Genomic DNA, 14216 nt, shown 5'->3' with positions numbered 1-14216 from the left:
CTATTCTTCCCCTGGGCTTGTGGGTGGTGGTAGTAGTTGTGAGTATTAGGCAAGTAGTCAGATCTGCCTAATGGCCCATTCAGGACAAGTTGCTACTCTCCATCTACTCCACTCACTTTACTGCACAGACTTTAGTTCATATGCAGAGGACAAATGCTCTCCGGTCTAAACAGTGTAATCTCCATTAGACACTATTAAGCCAAAACTCAGTAATTCAGCAGGACAGTTGTGTAAAGTATGCTGAACATTACCATAATATTTGTAATTGAAAACATTTTTTTGACCAATTTTGTTTGCAGGAGTATTATGCTCATATTTCAGAACTTTCAAGTTGTGATCCTTCTATTTGCTTTTAATGTAACGTGTATTTGAAAATACTGTTTTGTACATTAAGTTTTAAAGTCATGTTTACAAAAACAATTGTGAAGCTGCATAAACCAGTTTTAAAAGAAATCCTGCTTTATGAAATACACCTGTCTCCCATCTCTGCCATTTAAAAATCCTAATGTCCACATTTTACATTTCGGCTCAAACGTCTGTAACATAGCTCTTATTGTCAAGTATTCTTAGGGATATCAGTTACAAAATAATCACATGCATCAAGACATCCAAGTGCCACCCACCGCTGCTCACAGAATCATTTTTGAAGGTGGAGAGAATAAGGAGTATATTAGTGAAATATTATTCAGTACCTTTGACCTTTTTTTTTACACTCATTTGTTGCCTTCGTTGTATTTTCCCCACCATGCATGAGTAGTAATGTTTAAAACTTTAGGAATTATTAGCTTCTGGAAACATTTTTTTATTTAAGAAAAGCAAGGCTGTGAAACTTCATACAGCACATGTACAACTCAAACACAGGCATTTAACATATTCCAGGATTCAGCTAACATTAAAATCCAAACACAATCAGAAAACAGGACAATATCCCCATTGCACACTCCTTTATTGCATTACCATAGTCCATCCGTCTTTTGTAACTGTCAGCTTAAAGTTACTCCAAGGTACATAATTTATCCTATGAGGTGAGAAACAAAAATAATAGCAATAATATCCTAGATTTCCTCCTATGTACAAGCACCAGTAATGTCAAAAGCATGCTGCAATATGTAAAGCACATGCTCCCACCTCACTTACGGTGAAGACACTGGTCCTGCCCTCTATTAAGAATATTCCCAGTCTGACACTGGTGCAACTGTGCCTGAATATAACCTTGACTTGGAACAAGAGGCTTCATTTGCATTAAACAGAAAATCATTTGTTTGTCAATCTAAAATGAAACACTGGTCATTTGTAAAGCTATAAATAACTTCCAAGGAGATTTTGGCAATTAAGTGAATGAAATCCTGAGTGCATCATAAAAAATTAAAAAAAGTTAATTTGTGAAATTATATAGCTATGTTACCAACATCCATGACTTCAAATTTGCTGGGTTAAGACTGAAACACAACATTTTATAGCGGGTTTTAGTTTTGGAAGTCCTAACAATCACATTCTTCTCTGAACTCTGTTAGAGAATAAAATAGCCTTTACATTATTACATAGTTTTGCACTGCCTTTATGAATCCTCATGTCAAGTCATTCTTGGTTGAAAAATGTAGAAGACCATTATTTGCTTCACGTTCAAGTACTTTGCAGAGGCAAATCGCAGTAAACAAACAATTACTTCCGTTATGTGAATTACAGAGAGGACTGAATCAAGCTGTTTCTTTTCTATTTTAATGTACAAAGTTTTGAAAGCCTGCTGGGATCAACGACTTGGAAAATGCATTTGGTTCAGGATAGCACAGGGAGCATCAAATCACCCTGGGGGAACTCAATGGCTAAGTGTAATTAATAAAGATCCATCATACTTACATTTAACTTAAGGTCCACTAATAAAGACTTTTCAGTCAACCCAAATGTTTCCATAATGTTCTCACAGTTATTAAGTGATCATGCAATCTGAAGTATTATCAGTATAAAATTACATGGTTCAGAAGAGAGAGGAAAAAAGAGTAGGATAGCATCGGAATAAGGTATAGAAAAGAAAAGACAAAAAGGCTAGTGAGTGCTTCACAGCCTCATCAACTTTCAGCCCCATCTCTCTCTCTCTCACACACACGCACGCACACACACAAGACACAAGCACACACAGACACACTCTTTAGAACAGAGTCTATAGATTAATGTTTTCTTTCTTTCTAAAACTCAGACACCCCATCACACAAGGTCACAGGCACTAGCGTTTGGACAGCTCGTTGGACAACCAGTCAAGTCCTTCATAGAGCCCAGTGCCTTGTGTAGCACAGGTTGCTTGAACATACCACTGCAAAGACAAGACAAAGAAGCAGTGAGCCAAAGACCAAAATCTCCTCTGAGAAAGTAAACATCAGTCACACTCTGTGTGTGTACCGTTCTGCTGCGTAGACTCTGCAGGCCCAGTTTGTCTGTGAGCTCACTGACTGCCATGGCATTAGGCAGATCCTGTTTGTTTGCAAACACCAGCAGCACAGCGTCCCTCAGCTCATCTTCCTGCAACTGCACAAGCATAGGAAACAAGGTGATGCGGCATTATTCAACACACACTAGCAACAGCGTGTGCCAACAGGGCAGTGTCATTTAAAGATTTTAAATAGCACAGAAAGCACCATTACCATTTTAGAGAGCTCTTCAGCAGACTCGGCTACCCTCTCTCTGTCATTGCTGTCCACTACAAAGATCAGACCCTGGAAAAAGAGAGCATGGTATAGAAATGACAAATTCTTGTCCTAAACAATTAATCCGCATTTAATTCACTTCAAATTCTAATATTCTGTGAACCTGCAATTCCAGTTCTTGGATAGCAATCAAATTACACATCAATTAACAATTTTGAGAAAAAAGTTTTAAAGGGGGCGTTTTTTGCATTTGTGAGTCCAGTCAAGTGACCACATTTTTTTTTCTCAAAAGTGTGAAATTTATTTTAAGTACTTTTTATTTAGCTTAGAGAGGGCAAAGAACTTCAAGAAGATAAAACATATAAAGTTGTTATAAAACATATAAAGGAAGCTCAGTGTTAACAGAGTGCAGACTAACAGGGTATAGTTATGCTGGCACAAATGCTTCAAGGTTTTAATATATAAAGGAATAAAAACATTATATATATCTGAGGACTGTGCCCTCAGATAATGGCCGATGTCTTGGATTGTGTAAATCAATTAACCTGTCAACCTGCCACTCACTCTAGTTTAACAATGAAATTGAATCTTTTGCAAAAGGAACCACATACCTTGTACTTTCTTAAAAAGTCACTATAAATAAAAAATTCTATACCTGAGTATTCTGAAAGTAGTGTCTCCAGAGTGGACGAATTTTGTCCTGGCCACCAACATCCCAAACAGTGAAACAGATGTTTTTATATTCGACTGTCTCCACATTAAAACCTTCCCAACAAAAGAAAACAGTAAAATTAACATGTATTGGCAAATAACCCTTCTGGGAAAGAATGGAACTATACAATCACCCAACAGATTTAGGGAGTTTTGCATAACTCATAAGTTATATTTTGGATAAACATCGAATTTAGAAATTTTAAATAGACAGTACAAATAGATTATCTGAAAGGTCTTACCTATAGTAGGAATGGTTGTCACAATTTCACCAAGTTTCAATTTGTACAGTATTGTGGTTTTTCCTGCTGCATCCAAACCCACTGAGGAAAAGAAAACATGAATGATTTGAAAGGATGTCAATTAAGAACGACTACATAAACTTTATATAATTACACCTAATGATGTTTGTTTTTATCTCTCATGAAATAAGGACACGTCCAAAACGTTTACAAGAACAGGCAGGCCAGGGGCAAACCACGTAGCAACCCTTTGGTACATTGGACTTAAGAGGCAGAACTCAAACCCTACAGTCAGTAATAAAAAACACCTGATTTTTTAAATTATTTTCTTCCTTTGACAGCAGAACATGATTACAAAATGAATAGTACAACTGTCAATATGGCACCAAAGATGGACCCATAAGAACACTCAGAAGCGCAGGGTGTGAACCGCTCATCTGGCTAACGCTGCCTCACACGCTCGCTACCTACACAGCGAGCTCGCTCAGCTGGTCACTATTCTGAAATACTGACATTTATTCTATCAGCTCCAATATTTTTGTAAAATATAGAAATGAGCTCTATAGAAGTAGCTCTCGCGCGCCGGTTACGCTACCCATCTGGTTCCGCCTGCTAGCCAGACATGCTAACTCCGTGAAACTCCTCCGCCGTCCACTCACCCATGAGGATTCTCATTTGTTTCTTTCCGAAAAGTCTTCCGAAAAGTGACGAAATCGTCAAGCCCATCGTGGAGTTGAGATTTGCGGTTTATAATCGCGGCTTCGGTTGTTGTACGAGGCGCGTTTGTGTCTCCGCTGTCCGTCCAGGCACTACGGCTCACTCGCAGCTAGCGACGCCGGTAACTTGGCGCCTGCGTGCTGCCACGTACTACGGGCCACCGTGGAAGACATGTCGTCACTTCCTGTGCAAATTGCGACATTGGATGGGAGAGATATTGGTGTTTTCTCTTTTGATAGATATTAAAGAAATGTCATGTCTGTATGTTATATTCTCTGTGTATTTTCAAAACAATGTATCCCTTATAAGTCCAATTAAAACGAAAGTAGTAGTGCTATAATCAAATAGCCTGTATCTTTAAATGCAAATGCGTGTCGGGGAGCGGAGTGGGGTGGTTAAAGGACCTACTCCTTTGGGCAACATCTAAAGAAAAATATAGATTATGAAAGATTTTATTGTACTACTGTAGTACATAGCCTAAAATGCTTTAATTGAGATCAAGGCAATTGTATTTTCATTTCTCAGCTGTTGAAATTTCTGATCTTGTTCATTACCCCATTATTTAGAATAAGGCGCTTTTGTCCAGCAGAGGGGATCACACACTCATTTTAGTGGCATTGTTAATAGAGGTCATGAAATTATAGCAGGGTAAATGAAAATGGAGCTGGAGGGTAATACACATGAAGTTAGTTTCTGATTCATTTTTCACCCAGGATTTTTTTATCATTAGTAACTTGGGTCCTGTTAAGCTGCTTTCTCTTAAGCTTCTCTCTGCTTATCTGTTATTAAAAGCGCTAAACTTGATTGTATTTATAGCCTTGGATATAATATTTTTAATAAGATATCAACAGCAGTATGCTGATCAGGAAAGTTTTCGTGAAACATCATAGCCTCACATAACTCACATTACTAAATCAGTTGTTGTCGTCGTAAATATTTCCAAGCTATGGTCTACTGTTTTGAGGCCACCGAATATCACATTAAAGGTTCATTCGTGCCTAACAACTAATTTCAACCGAAAACAAAACCTTTGTTAGCGTCCTAGCGGTTACACCACTTAATTGAAGCATGCGACACGGACAATGGCGGAAACACTAACTGGTTATGTTACAGCGGCCTCATCTGGTACAAAGGAAGAGGAACAGAAGAAGTCACACTCACGCGATCATTTACACGATAGTTCACTTGTCAACACCCGTGCGCTAAAGTTCAATGTGCAGTCTGGAGTTGCGCACAAAGACGCGCGCTATTCGATCGTCAACACACAGAGCGAGCATGTAGATTACGGATTTGCTCTGGTCATCTGTTGATTAGTCAATATGAAGTCAAGGACTAGTTTATCGGATGATAAGGTGAACTGAACAATGCTACTATTTTTTGTTTGTTAGTTTGTTTGACATGTCTAATATTATGCATGGTAATGTCAGTTATATTTTACAACTGACTGACATAAATTTATTTATTATCAGTTATGAGTTTTATATGTTAATTGTGCATTTGTCCTTTGTATTCTTACTTATGTGTTTTCTCCATCCCGTCTAGCTCACGGCGCTTTCTTTAATCTACGTATCGTCGCTTAGTTTAAGGTAAGAGCACTAATTTATCATCAGTTCCTACATTGCAAAATGAGCACTGTAGATAACACAAGTTTTGTAAACGTATAAACGTGACCTAACAAATATGAATAGGCAGACATAAACCAATAAATATCCATGAACATCAAACATTCAATTTACACGTTTCTCCTCTGCGCTGTCATATGTTTATAAAAAGTTTGTTTAGTGTTTAGTGTTTTGTTAGTGTTTAAAGGCAACGCGAAACAAATCACTACAAATGAGCAAAACTAATCCAAGAAGAAAATTTAGAACAAGATGGCCATATGACTCCTGCAATAATCAAGTGATTATTTGTAAAACACTTTGTAAATCACAGAATCAGGGCTGGACTGGTCATCTGGAGCCGATGGATTTTTTCTTCCCTTTTTTTCTAAGAGACCGGCCCACAATTTAAAGGGGGCGGCCCATTGGCCCATCTTCAATATAGACAGTGGACTGAACCAATCAGGATATAGGACGAAAGCTTCCCCCTTTCTCTGCGTGGTCCGCTGTAACTCCCGCTACGTTCAGTGTTGAGCGCGTTGTTAAATGAGAGGCAGCATGGAGCAACAGAAGCGGCAGAAAGGGGGTGCAGAGATGTTACGCGCGAAGAAATTAAAGAGCCTCAATGTAGATGCTACAAAATGTGTAAAAATCACAGACATGTTCGCTGCTGTAGCCTCCGCGTCCTCTGTAGGTGAAGACAGCAGCAGCAGCCAGAGATAATTAAATTTTGTTTAAATAATAAATAAAAGTTTTGCAATTTAAGCATGACTAAAGTAAGTGTAAAAAAAAAGATATGCCCACACTGAATAAGAGTAAAACGGTGTCAAATGCTTTTAAGACGTGTTTGCGTTGCATAAATTCATAAAGCAGCTTTGTTTGTAGACAGATACAAATACATGTTATAGCTGTTTAAAGGAGGGAGCACCTTTAACCTGAATAATTAGAATTGAGCTGTTAAATCGGAGAAATTCAGAAAATACATATTAGAGATGATTTCAATAAAATCATAAAAGTGATTGTGATATAATAATGCTAAGATTGAATCCAATGACTTTAACCAGTATTTTTTTTCCATGTCGTACCCCACATACATAAATTACAAGTCGGTTGTGCTCCACTAATTATGAGAGATCGGTCTAAACCAAAAATGCCAGGGCTGATTTTTTGTCCCAATTCAGCCCTGCACAGAATTAATGGTATTACATTCATACAACAATTGGAACACCATCAATTAGCAAATGATTTCCATAATTTAAACCGTCTAAAAAACAATGGTCGCATTTCCAGCACCAAATCCCACGGACAGCGCTTGCAATTCACAGGGCAGAGATATTTTGGAGGTGTTATTTATGTTGCTTGGTAACTTTCAAAATTGTGGTTTGATAAATCATACATCATATTTTGGTGATGCAGCACATGCTCAGTGTTGTCGGTGCCAAATAAAAATTTATGTTTAATTTGTACTTTCTGTTGCAGTATAATTGGAAGTTTCTCTGTTCTAGTGGTAACAATTATAAAACGAAAACCTCTCAATGAACAAGTAAGTTAAACATTAAATAAGCTCTGCCTCTCTATCTATCCCTATCTATCACACTGCCTCTCTGTTTATATCTCTATCTACTCCCTCTATCTCTATCTGTATCTATCTCTCCATCTCCCTCTATCTCTGTCTCTTTCTATCTGTCTCTCTCTCTATCTATCTTTATTTCTGTCTATCACGCTGCCTCTCTCTCTCTCTTTCTATCTATCTCTGTCTCTATCTCTGTCTATCTCATTGTGTCTCTCATTCACTTCCTTTTTCTGTTTGTCAGTCTGTCTGATTGTGTAATGTGTAATCAGACCTATGAAGTAAGTCTGAGTTTCTTTAAGAATGCATATATTGCAGCATTACACTATTGCACCCTGTTATACAAAGGTTATACAAAGTCATCAGTTAGCTTCAGAGATTAGTGGGATTTGGCAAATATTGTGCTTTGCTCAGGCAGGCGCACACACACACACACACACACACACACACACACACACACACACACACACACACACACACACAAACATGCAAACACATACACACACACTCGCACACACACATGCACACACACAGACACACACACATGTGCACACAGAGTTAATAAATCCTATAAGAGTATAATAACAGGCTTGTCGTGAGCATTAATGTTTAATGAAATGATATTTTTCTAGGAAAACAAAGTGTGTTAGTCTTTAAGAAGTATGACATTTCCTACATTAACCTGCATTTCAACTGTTCCAGCCTCAGCTGTAATAAAGTGTCTTGCAATGAGTGAATGAAAACTACTCTACTTCACCCTCACAGAGTTATTTTAGGGGCAAAAAAGGATGTAACTATGAGACCCAGATGGAATGTTTCATTGTTGAATGGTGAATTAATGAATGTTTTGATAGACTTTCATAGAGGGGGTTATGTGATCTGTACCTGCTGGTGTAACCGGCGCCTGGTGTGTTCCTGCTCTGTGCTTGTCTTGCAGGCTAAGCCATTGTTCCAGCTGGCTCTAGCAGACATCCTGGCATCGCTTGCTTTAATTGGCTCGACCATAATTAACTTTCTGTCATATGAAACAGCACACAAAAGTGAAGTAGTATGCAATTATGGACTGTCTTTGTCACTGGTGAGAAAAGTCATTTCAATTAAATCATGCTGCAAAAGGCCTCATTAAACATGTATAAATAAGTCGTATGCACTGTAAGAAAATACCACCAATTTACGTAAGATATTGTGTTTTTGCTCGTAGTACTCTGTCTCCTCTCTCCCTCCTTCACAGACTTTCTACTGTATCTCCTTCCTGCTTGTCATCATTTACGCCCGTGAGTCAGCACATACTGCTCAAGGGTGGAGGGGCCAAACAGAAGAAGAGTGGAGGTATCATATGACAGGAGCAAGAGAGGTATAAACACACACACACATACACACCACGCACACAACACACATACACACAACACACACACATATACACATAAACCACACACATGTGCACACACTCACACACACACATAAAACACTCACACACACCCTTACTTGTTATAATAATCTTTAATAATCTTTATTTGTATAGCACCTTTCATACATACATGCAACTCAAAGTGCTTTACAGTATAAATAAAAGAAACATAAAAAGGAGAAGACAAAAAGAAAATGTTAGAAGAAATTAAAGTAAAATAACATAAAATGTAAAAAAGTAAAGTAAACAATATAATAAAAAAGTAAAGTAAATAAAACTAATTAAGATAAGTAAATATAAGAAGATAAAAATAAAATATTAAAATTAAAGATAAAAAGAAATAATTAAATAAAGTGACAAATTATAAAATAATAGACTAGAGTTTCTTAACTAAAAGCAGAGACATACACACACACACACACACACACACACACACACACACACCCCCTTACATATTAGATCCATTCAGAATAGGAACAATGGAATCAAGGCTTTTTTCAAACATAAATTCAGAACATTACTACAAAGTCCATATTCAAGTTAGTTATATAATCACCATAAGGCTGTAACCGTTTACTGTTAAAATTTTGTCAGTTATTGGGGGGACATACATATGCTAAACCTAACATAATTACCATATAAACTATTTTAAAATCTTCCAAAACAACATCTTAGTAGTGAGTTCAGCATAAATACTTCAGCATATACTAGAACGTAGTTTCTAGCTAAAGCAGATGCTTAATTCTAAGATGGCATCATGTTTTAAGAGTCATACTTATATGTAAATGAGGTCAGTCACTCAGATGAACATTTCCCTCTCCTCTTACCTCCATATGCAGGACAGAAGGTGGATCCTTAATCTTCTGTACATCTCTGTTTGGTGAGTACACCTGCTTTGTGGTGCTGGTGATAATGCTGACCGTGCGCTGACCAGGTCTTATTCATGAAGCAGGATCACTGGCCTAAACAAACACATGCATCTATGATGCATTTTTCAGTCTTATGTAATTGTATGTGCATATGTGTTCATCCAGGATCATACCCCTTATCGGATACATGATTTACATCAGAACCATCACTCTGACACAAGTGCCTTATATACCGTCATCTCCAGGATCCAATGATGTCAGCAGTAGTGAAAGTGGCTGGGCCAATGCTAAGTTCTGCAACAGGTAGGCGTGTATGCACTCAGTTTATACTGTATATCTTCCCCAACAATTACAGACATGCAGGGTAATTCACACTCTGGGAGGCCTTGCTAGCCACCACGGGGCCTTTCTTTCTTGGTTACTGTAGCACAACAGCTGAACAGAAAACCTACACGAAAGAAGTAACACTTTAGCATTACACACTTATAGTAAAGCAAGTGTGTCTGTGCCAACTTTCATTGTCTGAGGCATCTGTTGTTTGCTGTTGTAGCTGCATCCTCTTCCTACACCTACACATTGAGAATGGTTCCTGTCCTATGGTGGTAAGCAAGAATCCACCAAAGCATCTCATGCTAGCCAGCTGCCAACTCCGACTCTAGTCAAAAACGGCCTGTAGACTTTGCTTTCTGCTTTCTGTCTCAAACAGGATTTGCGACACCGAAATTTCACTAGGGGTTTTACTTTTGCAAGTGTGCTGGGTGTCCTCATATGTTGCACTGTGAGTTGTACACTGCGTACAAACAAAGCAAATTTCACATGCAGATTTTCTTAATTGTGCATGTCCTGAGTCACCGTCTCCTCACATTCTGGTTTTTCTGCAGCTGGTGTACTGGAGACTACAGAGTTGGTACAGACATTATAAGCAGGCAGGCATGTTCGGCGCCGCACCATCACACACAGGCACCATTTGGTCCTCAGCTCGTTATATGATCCTAGTTATCATCTTCTGCTGGACCCCAGGTGAACGCTGGCTTACACACACACACACACACATACACATATAGATGAACACTGGCTCACACACACACACACACACACACACACACACACACACATATATATATATATATATATATATATATATATATATATATATATATATATATATATATATATATATATATATATATAGGTGAATGCTGGCTTACACACACATACACACACATATAGGTGAATGCTGGCTTACACACACACACATACACACACACTCACTTATGTACAGTATGTCTAGACATACAGTCCCTGACATAAGTTATGTCGCTTATCCATGTTGTGGAACCAAAAGCTTATAACCTGACTTTAAATTCATCGATTGGTTTTAAAAATGACTCATATGAAAGCTGAAACCCTCATAAATGAGATTTAATTTACTGCAGAAATATTGATCATTTACTGAACACAGAAAGGTCAGATTTTGGCAAGACAAAAGTTTTGTCTCCCACAGAAAGTAAGTTGAAAATCAAACAAATAATTCACTTGATATACAAATATATGCTTCATAACACTGGTGAATGACGTGGTGCTATTAGAGCCATATTTAGAACCACTTAGAGGTGTCAATTCCAGGTTCAGAGATTAAAAGTCCTCACCAGGATTTTGCTCAGGCTTCCTGGATTGTGTTGATTCCACTAATTTTACCTGGATTGCTAATTAGAAAATCTAGCAAGCTTGAGCAAAATACTGGTGAGGACTTTTAATCTCTGAACCTGGAATTGACACCACTACTTCCATTAGCTTGAAGGACCGAATCCATGCGGTGCACAGAAGCCAGCACTAAACAAAAGGGAGGTAAAAAAAACCGTGTGGCATTTGCCAAGGCCCACAGCCTGCTAAACGGATGTGGTGGTGTAATTCAACTGAAGATTCATCTGAGAAATCCACCTTCTGCCACTTTTCCAGTGTCCATCTGTTTAGCAGGCTGTGGGCCTTGGCAAATACCACACGGTTTTTTTTACCTCCCTTTTGTTTAGTGCTGGCACTGATTCGACCATGGAGGCCATTTCGAGACAGAATCCTACAAATTGTTCTAGTTGACACAGGGACTTGAGGTGACCAGGCTTGGTGAAGCTCTGCTGCAGTGGAAGAGGGACTGGCTTTGGATTTTCTAACCAACAAACGTTCCTCCCGAGCAGTTGTCTTGTGGGGTCTGCCGGACCTGGTCTTGTCAAATAACACTGGTGAATGACGTGGTGCTATTAGAGCCATATTTAATATTTTGTGTGACTTCCACTTAGAGGTGTCAATTCCAGGTTCAGAGATTAAAAGTCCTCACCAGGATTTTGCTCAGGCTTCCTGGATTGTGTTGATTCCACTAATTTTACCTGGATTGCTAATTAGAAAATCTAGCAAGCTTGAGCAAAATACTGCTGAGGACTTTTAATCTCTGAACCTGGAATTGACACCACTACTTCCATAAGCTTGAAGGACCGCATCCATGCGGTGCACAGAAGCCAGCACTAAACAAAGCAGGCTGTGGGCCTTGGCAAATACCACACGGTTTTTTACCTCCCTTTTGTTTAGTGCTGGCTTCTGGGCACTGATTTGACCATGGAGGCCATTTCGAGACAGAATCCTACAAACTGTTCTAGTTGACACAGGGACTTGAGGTGACCAGGCTTGGTGGAGCTCTGTTGCAGTGGAAGAGGGACTGGCTTTGGATTTTCTAACCAACAAACGTTCCTCCCGAGCAGTTGTCTTGTGGGGTCTGCCGGACCTGGTCTTGTCAAAAACATCTCCAGTCTCTTCAAATCACTGGGAGGCATGTAAGACTGCATTCTTTGCTATTCCAGATGGCTTCATCAATAAATTGTATGAATCATTGTCGAACCGCATGTATACGGTCCTTCAAGCTCATGGAAGTCACACAAAATATTAAATATGGCTCTAATAGCACCACAACGTCATTCACCAGTGTTATGAAGCATGAAGCATATATTTGTATATCAAGTGAATTATTTGTTTGATTTTCACCTTACTTTCTGTGGGCGACAAAACTTTTGTCTTGCCAAAATCTGACCTTTCTGTGTTTGATCAATATCAAACGATATTAAATGATCAATATTTCTGCAGTAAAGCAAATTTATTTTCGTAAATTAAATCTCATTTGGGAGGGTTTCAGCTTTCATATGAGTCATTTCTAAAACCAATCGATGAATTTAAAGTCAGGTTATAAGCTTTTGTTTCCACAACATGGATAAGCGACAGAACTTATGTCAGGGACTGTAGAGAGATGGACTAACCTACTGGTTTTCTTCCGTCTAATTTTTCTTCTGTGTAATTTCTCTCCTCAGCTATTATTCTGATCGGTTTATCATTTGCTTACTCTGAGACGGACATACTGTTTCCTCTCTTTGTCATGCAGGTATGTTTCAAAATCCTCTTTCAAAGCACATGGAATTAAACAGATGTAATAAAAAAAATCTATCTAAAAATCTAAAAGCAATTATTTAGAAATTAACCCTTACATTTAACAACAGCAAGACAAGGCTATTCGATGTTTAATACATTAAGGGTTGGGCTGACTGATGATTGGTGGGTGTCGTGCAGGGCTTGTCTGTCTCCCTGCAGGGTTTCCTCAACAGCATCGTGTACGCCTGGAGACGCCGCAACTTCCGAACAGCTGTGCTCGGAGAGACTCTGCCACTGTTGTACCAGGCCTTCTTTGACCAGTCCCTGACTGAGACGTGACGGGGCAGAACGGCGGACTGGACCACTGCTCACCAGACTTTACAGCTAGGGTTAGATTACCAAAATCAAGATTAGTGAGCAGTAATAAACATGAAGCTGGTATGATTGTTTTAATACATGTTTGCCGCTGGAACACTGTAGCACTTTTTAACTTTTTGATTTTGTTACTTACTTTTGTTACTTTGCTTAATTTCTGTATTTCTCCTGTTGTATTTATGGTAATGAAGTGTTTGAAACATGATAATAAACTTTAGTATAAAAAATGACAGATTACAAATTACAATATCATGTCTAACAAATTCAATATTCACGTTTCATGTAGTGTGTGACAAAGGCTGCACTGTGAGTAACAGATCATGTCATTAGGTCCCCTATCAGGATATATAGATCATTGGTGTTATAATTGACTGTGGAATTGCACAAACATGACGATGCACTTTAAACCTGAAAAACATTAGCAATTCTCTATAGTTTAGCAATTCAATATGGTTGTACAGATTTTATTGAAGCTATTTCTGACATGGATTATTACAACATGTGTTTAAAAAGGCCAAACAGTGACTGTATTATGTTGTCCACCTGTTAGTTCATGAACTTTGCCCAGACATTAGCCCTGTGAAAATATTGTTGTCAAGGTGATAACAGTTGTATTCATAACGGTTTCAAAGTTTTATAGCTGTTTCAGTCACTCTTGAGTAAATGATTCACTATGTGA

The 14216-nt window shown here is 38.4% G+C and overlaps 2 protein-coding genes across 2 annotated transcripts; one reads left to right on the top strand and one right to left on the bottom strand.

Annotated features, from left to right (window-relative positions):
* Window positions 1-1703: 1703 nt before the first annotated feature.
* On the bottom strand, window positions 1704-4469 carry arf5 (ADP-ribosylation factor 5). The gene is made up of 6 exons (XM_076992968.1): window positions 4252-4469; window positions 3593-3673; window positions 3295-3404; window positions 2637-2708; window positions 2395-2520; window positions 1704-2308 (listed from the first exon to the last, which is right to left on the bottom strand). Exons 1-6 carry the CDS (start codon window positions 4316-4318, stop codon window positions 2222-2224), a joined length of 543 nt encoding a protein of 180 aa, XP_076849083.1. The 5' UTR covers window positions 4319-4469; the 3' UTR covers window positions 1704-2221.
* Window positions 4470-4956: 487 nt separating this feature from the next.
* LOC143497161 (uncharacterized) lies at window positions 4957-14216 on the top strand. Its single transcript, XM_076992962.1, has 12 exons — window positions 4957-5661; window positions 5852-5895; window positions 7387-7450; window positions 8415-8555; window positions 8709-8831; window positions 9725-9765; window positions 9920-10057; window positions 10305-10356; window positions 10461-10532; window positions 10636-10774; window positions 13105-13175; window positions 13361-14216. Exons 1-12 carry the CDS (start codon window positions 5629-5631, stop codon window positions 13499-13501), a joined length of 1059 nt encoding a protein of 352 aa, XP_076849077.1. The 5' UTR covers window positions 4957-5628; the 3' UTR covers window positions 13502-14216.

The sequence above is a fragment of the Brachyhypopomus gauderio genome, chromosome 2, assembly GCF_052324685.1.
Source record: "Brachyhypopomus gauderio isolate BG-103 chromosome 2, BGAUD_0.2, whole genome shotgun sequence".
Taxonomy (NCBI): Eukaryota; Metazoa; Chordata; class Actinopteri; order Gymnotiformes; family Hypopomidae; genus Brachyhypopomus; species Brachyhypopomus gauderio.
This window is presented reverse-complemented; position numbering and strand designations above follow the sequence as displayed.

Bases quoted from the DNA above. Each gene is read 5' to 3' on its own strand.
- LOC143497161 (XM_076992962.1), top strand. From the start codon at position 5,629: ATGAAGTCAAGGACTAGTTTATCGGATGATAAG. The intron at 5,896-7,386 runs GTAAGAGCACTA...TTTCTGTTGCAG, and splicing joins GTATCGTCGCTTAGTTTAAG to TATAATTGGAAGTTTCTCTG. The intron at 10,775-13,104 runs GTGAACGCTGGC...TTCTCTCCTCAG, and splicing joins CATCTTCTGCTGGACCCCAG to CTATTATTCTGATCGGTTTA.
- arf5 (XM_076992968.1), bottom strand. From the start codon at position 4,318: ATGGGCTTGACGATTTCGTCACTTTTCGGAAGACTTTTCGGAAAGAAA. The intron at 3,405-3,592 runs GTAAGACCTTTC...TTTGTTGGGAAG, and splicing joins GACAACCATTCCTACTATAG to GTTTTAATGTGGAGACAGTC. The intron at 2,709-3,294 runs GTATAGAATTTT...CTCTTTTTCCAG, and splicing joins ACTACTTTCAGAATACTCAG to GGTCTGATCTTTGTAGTGGA.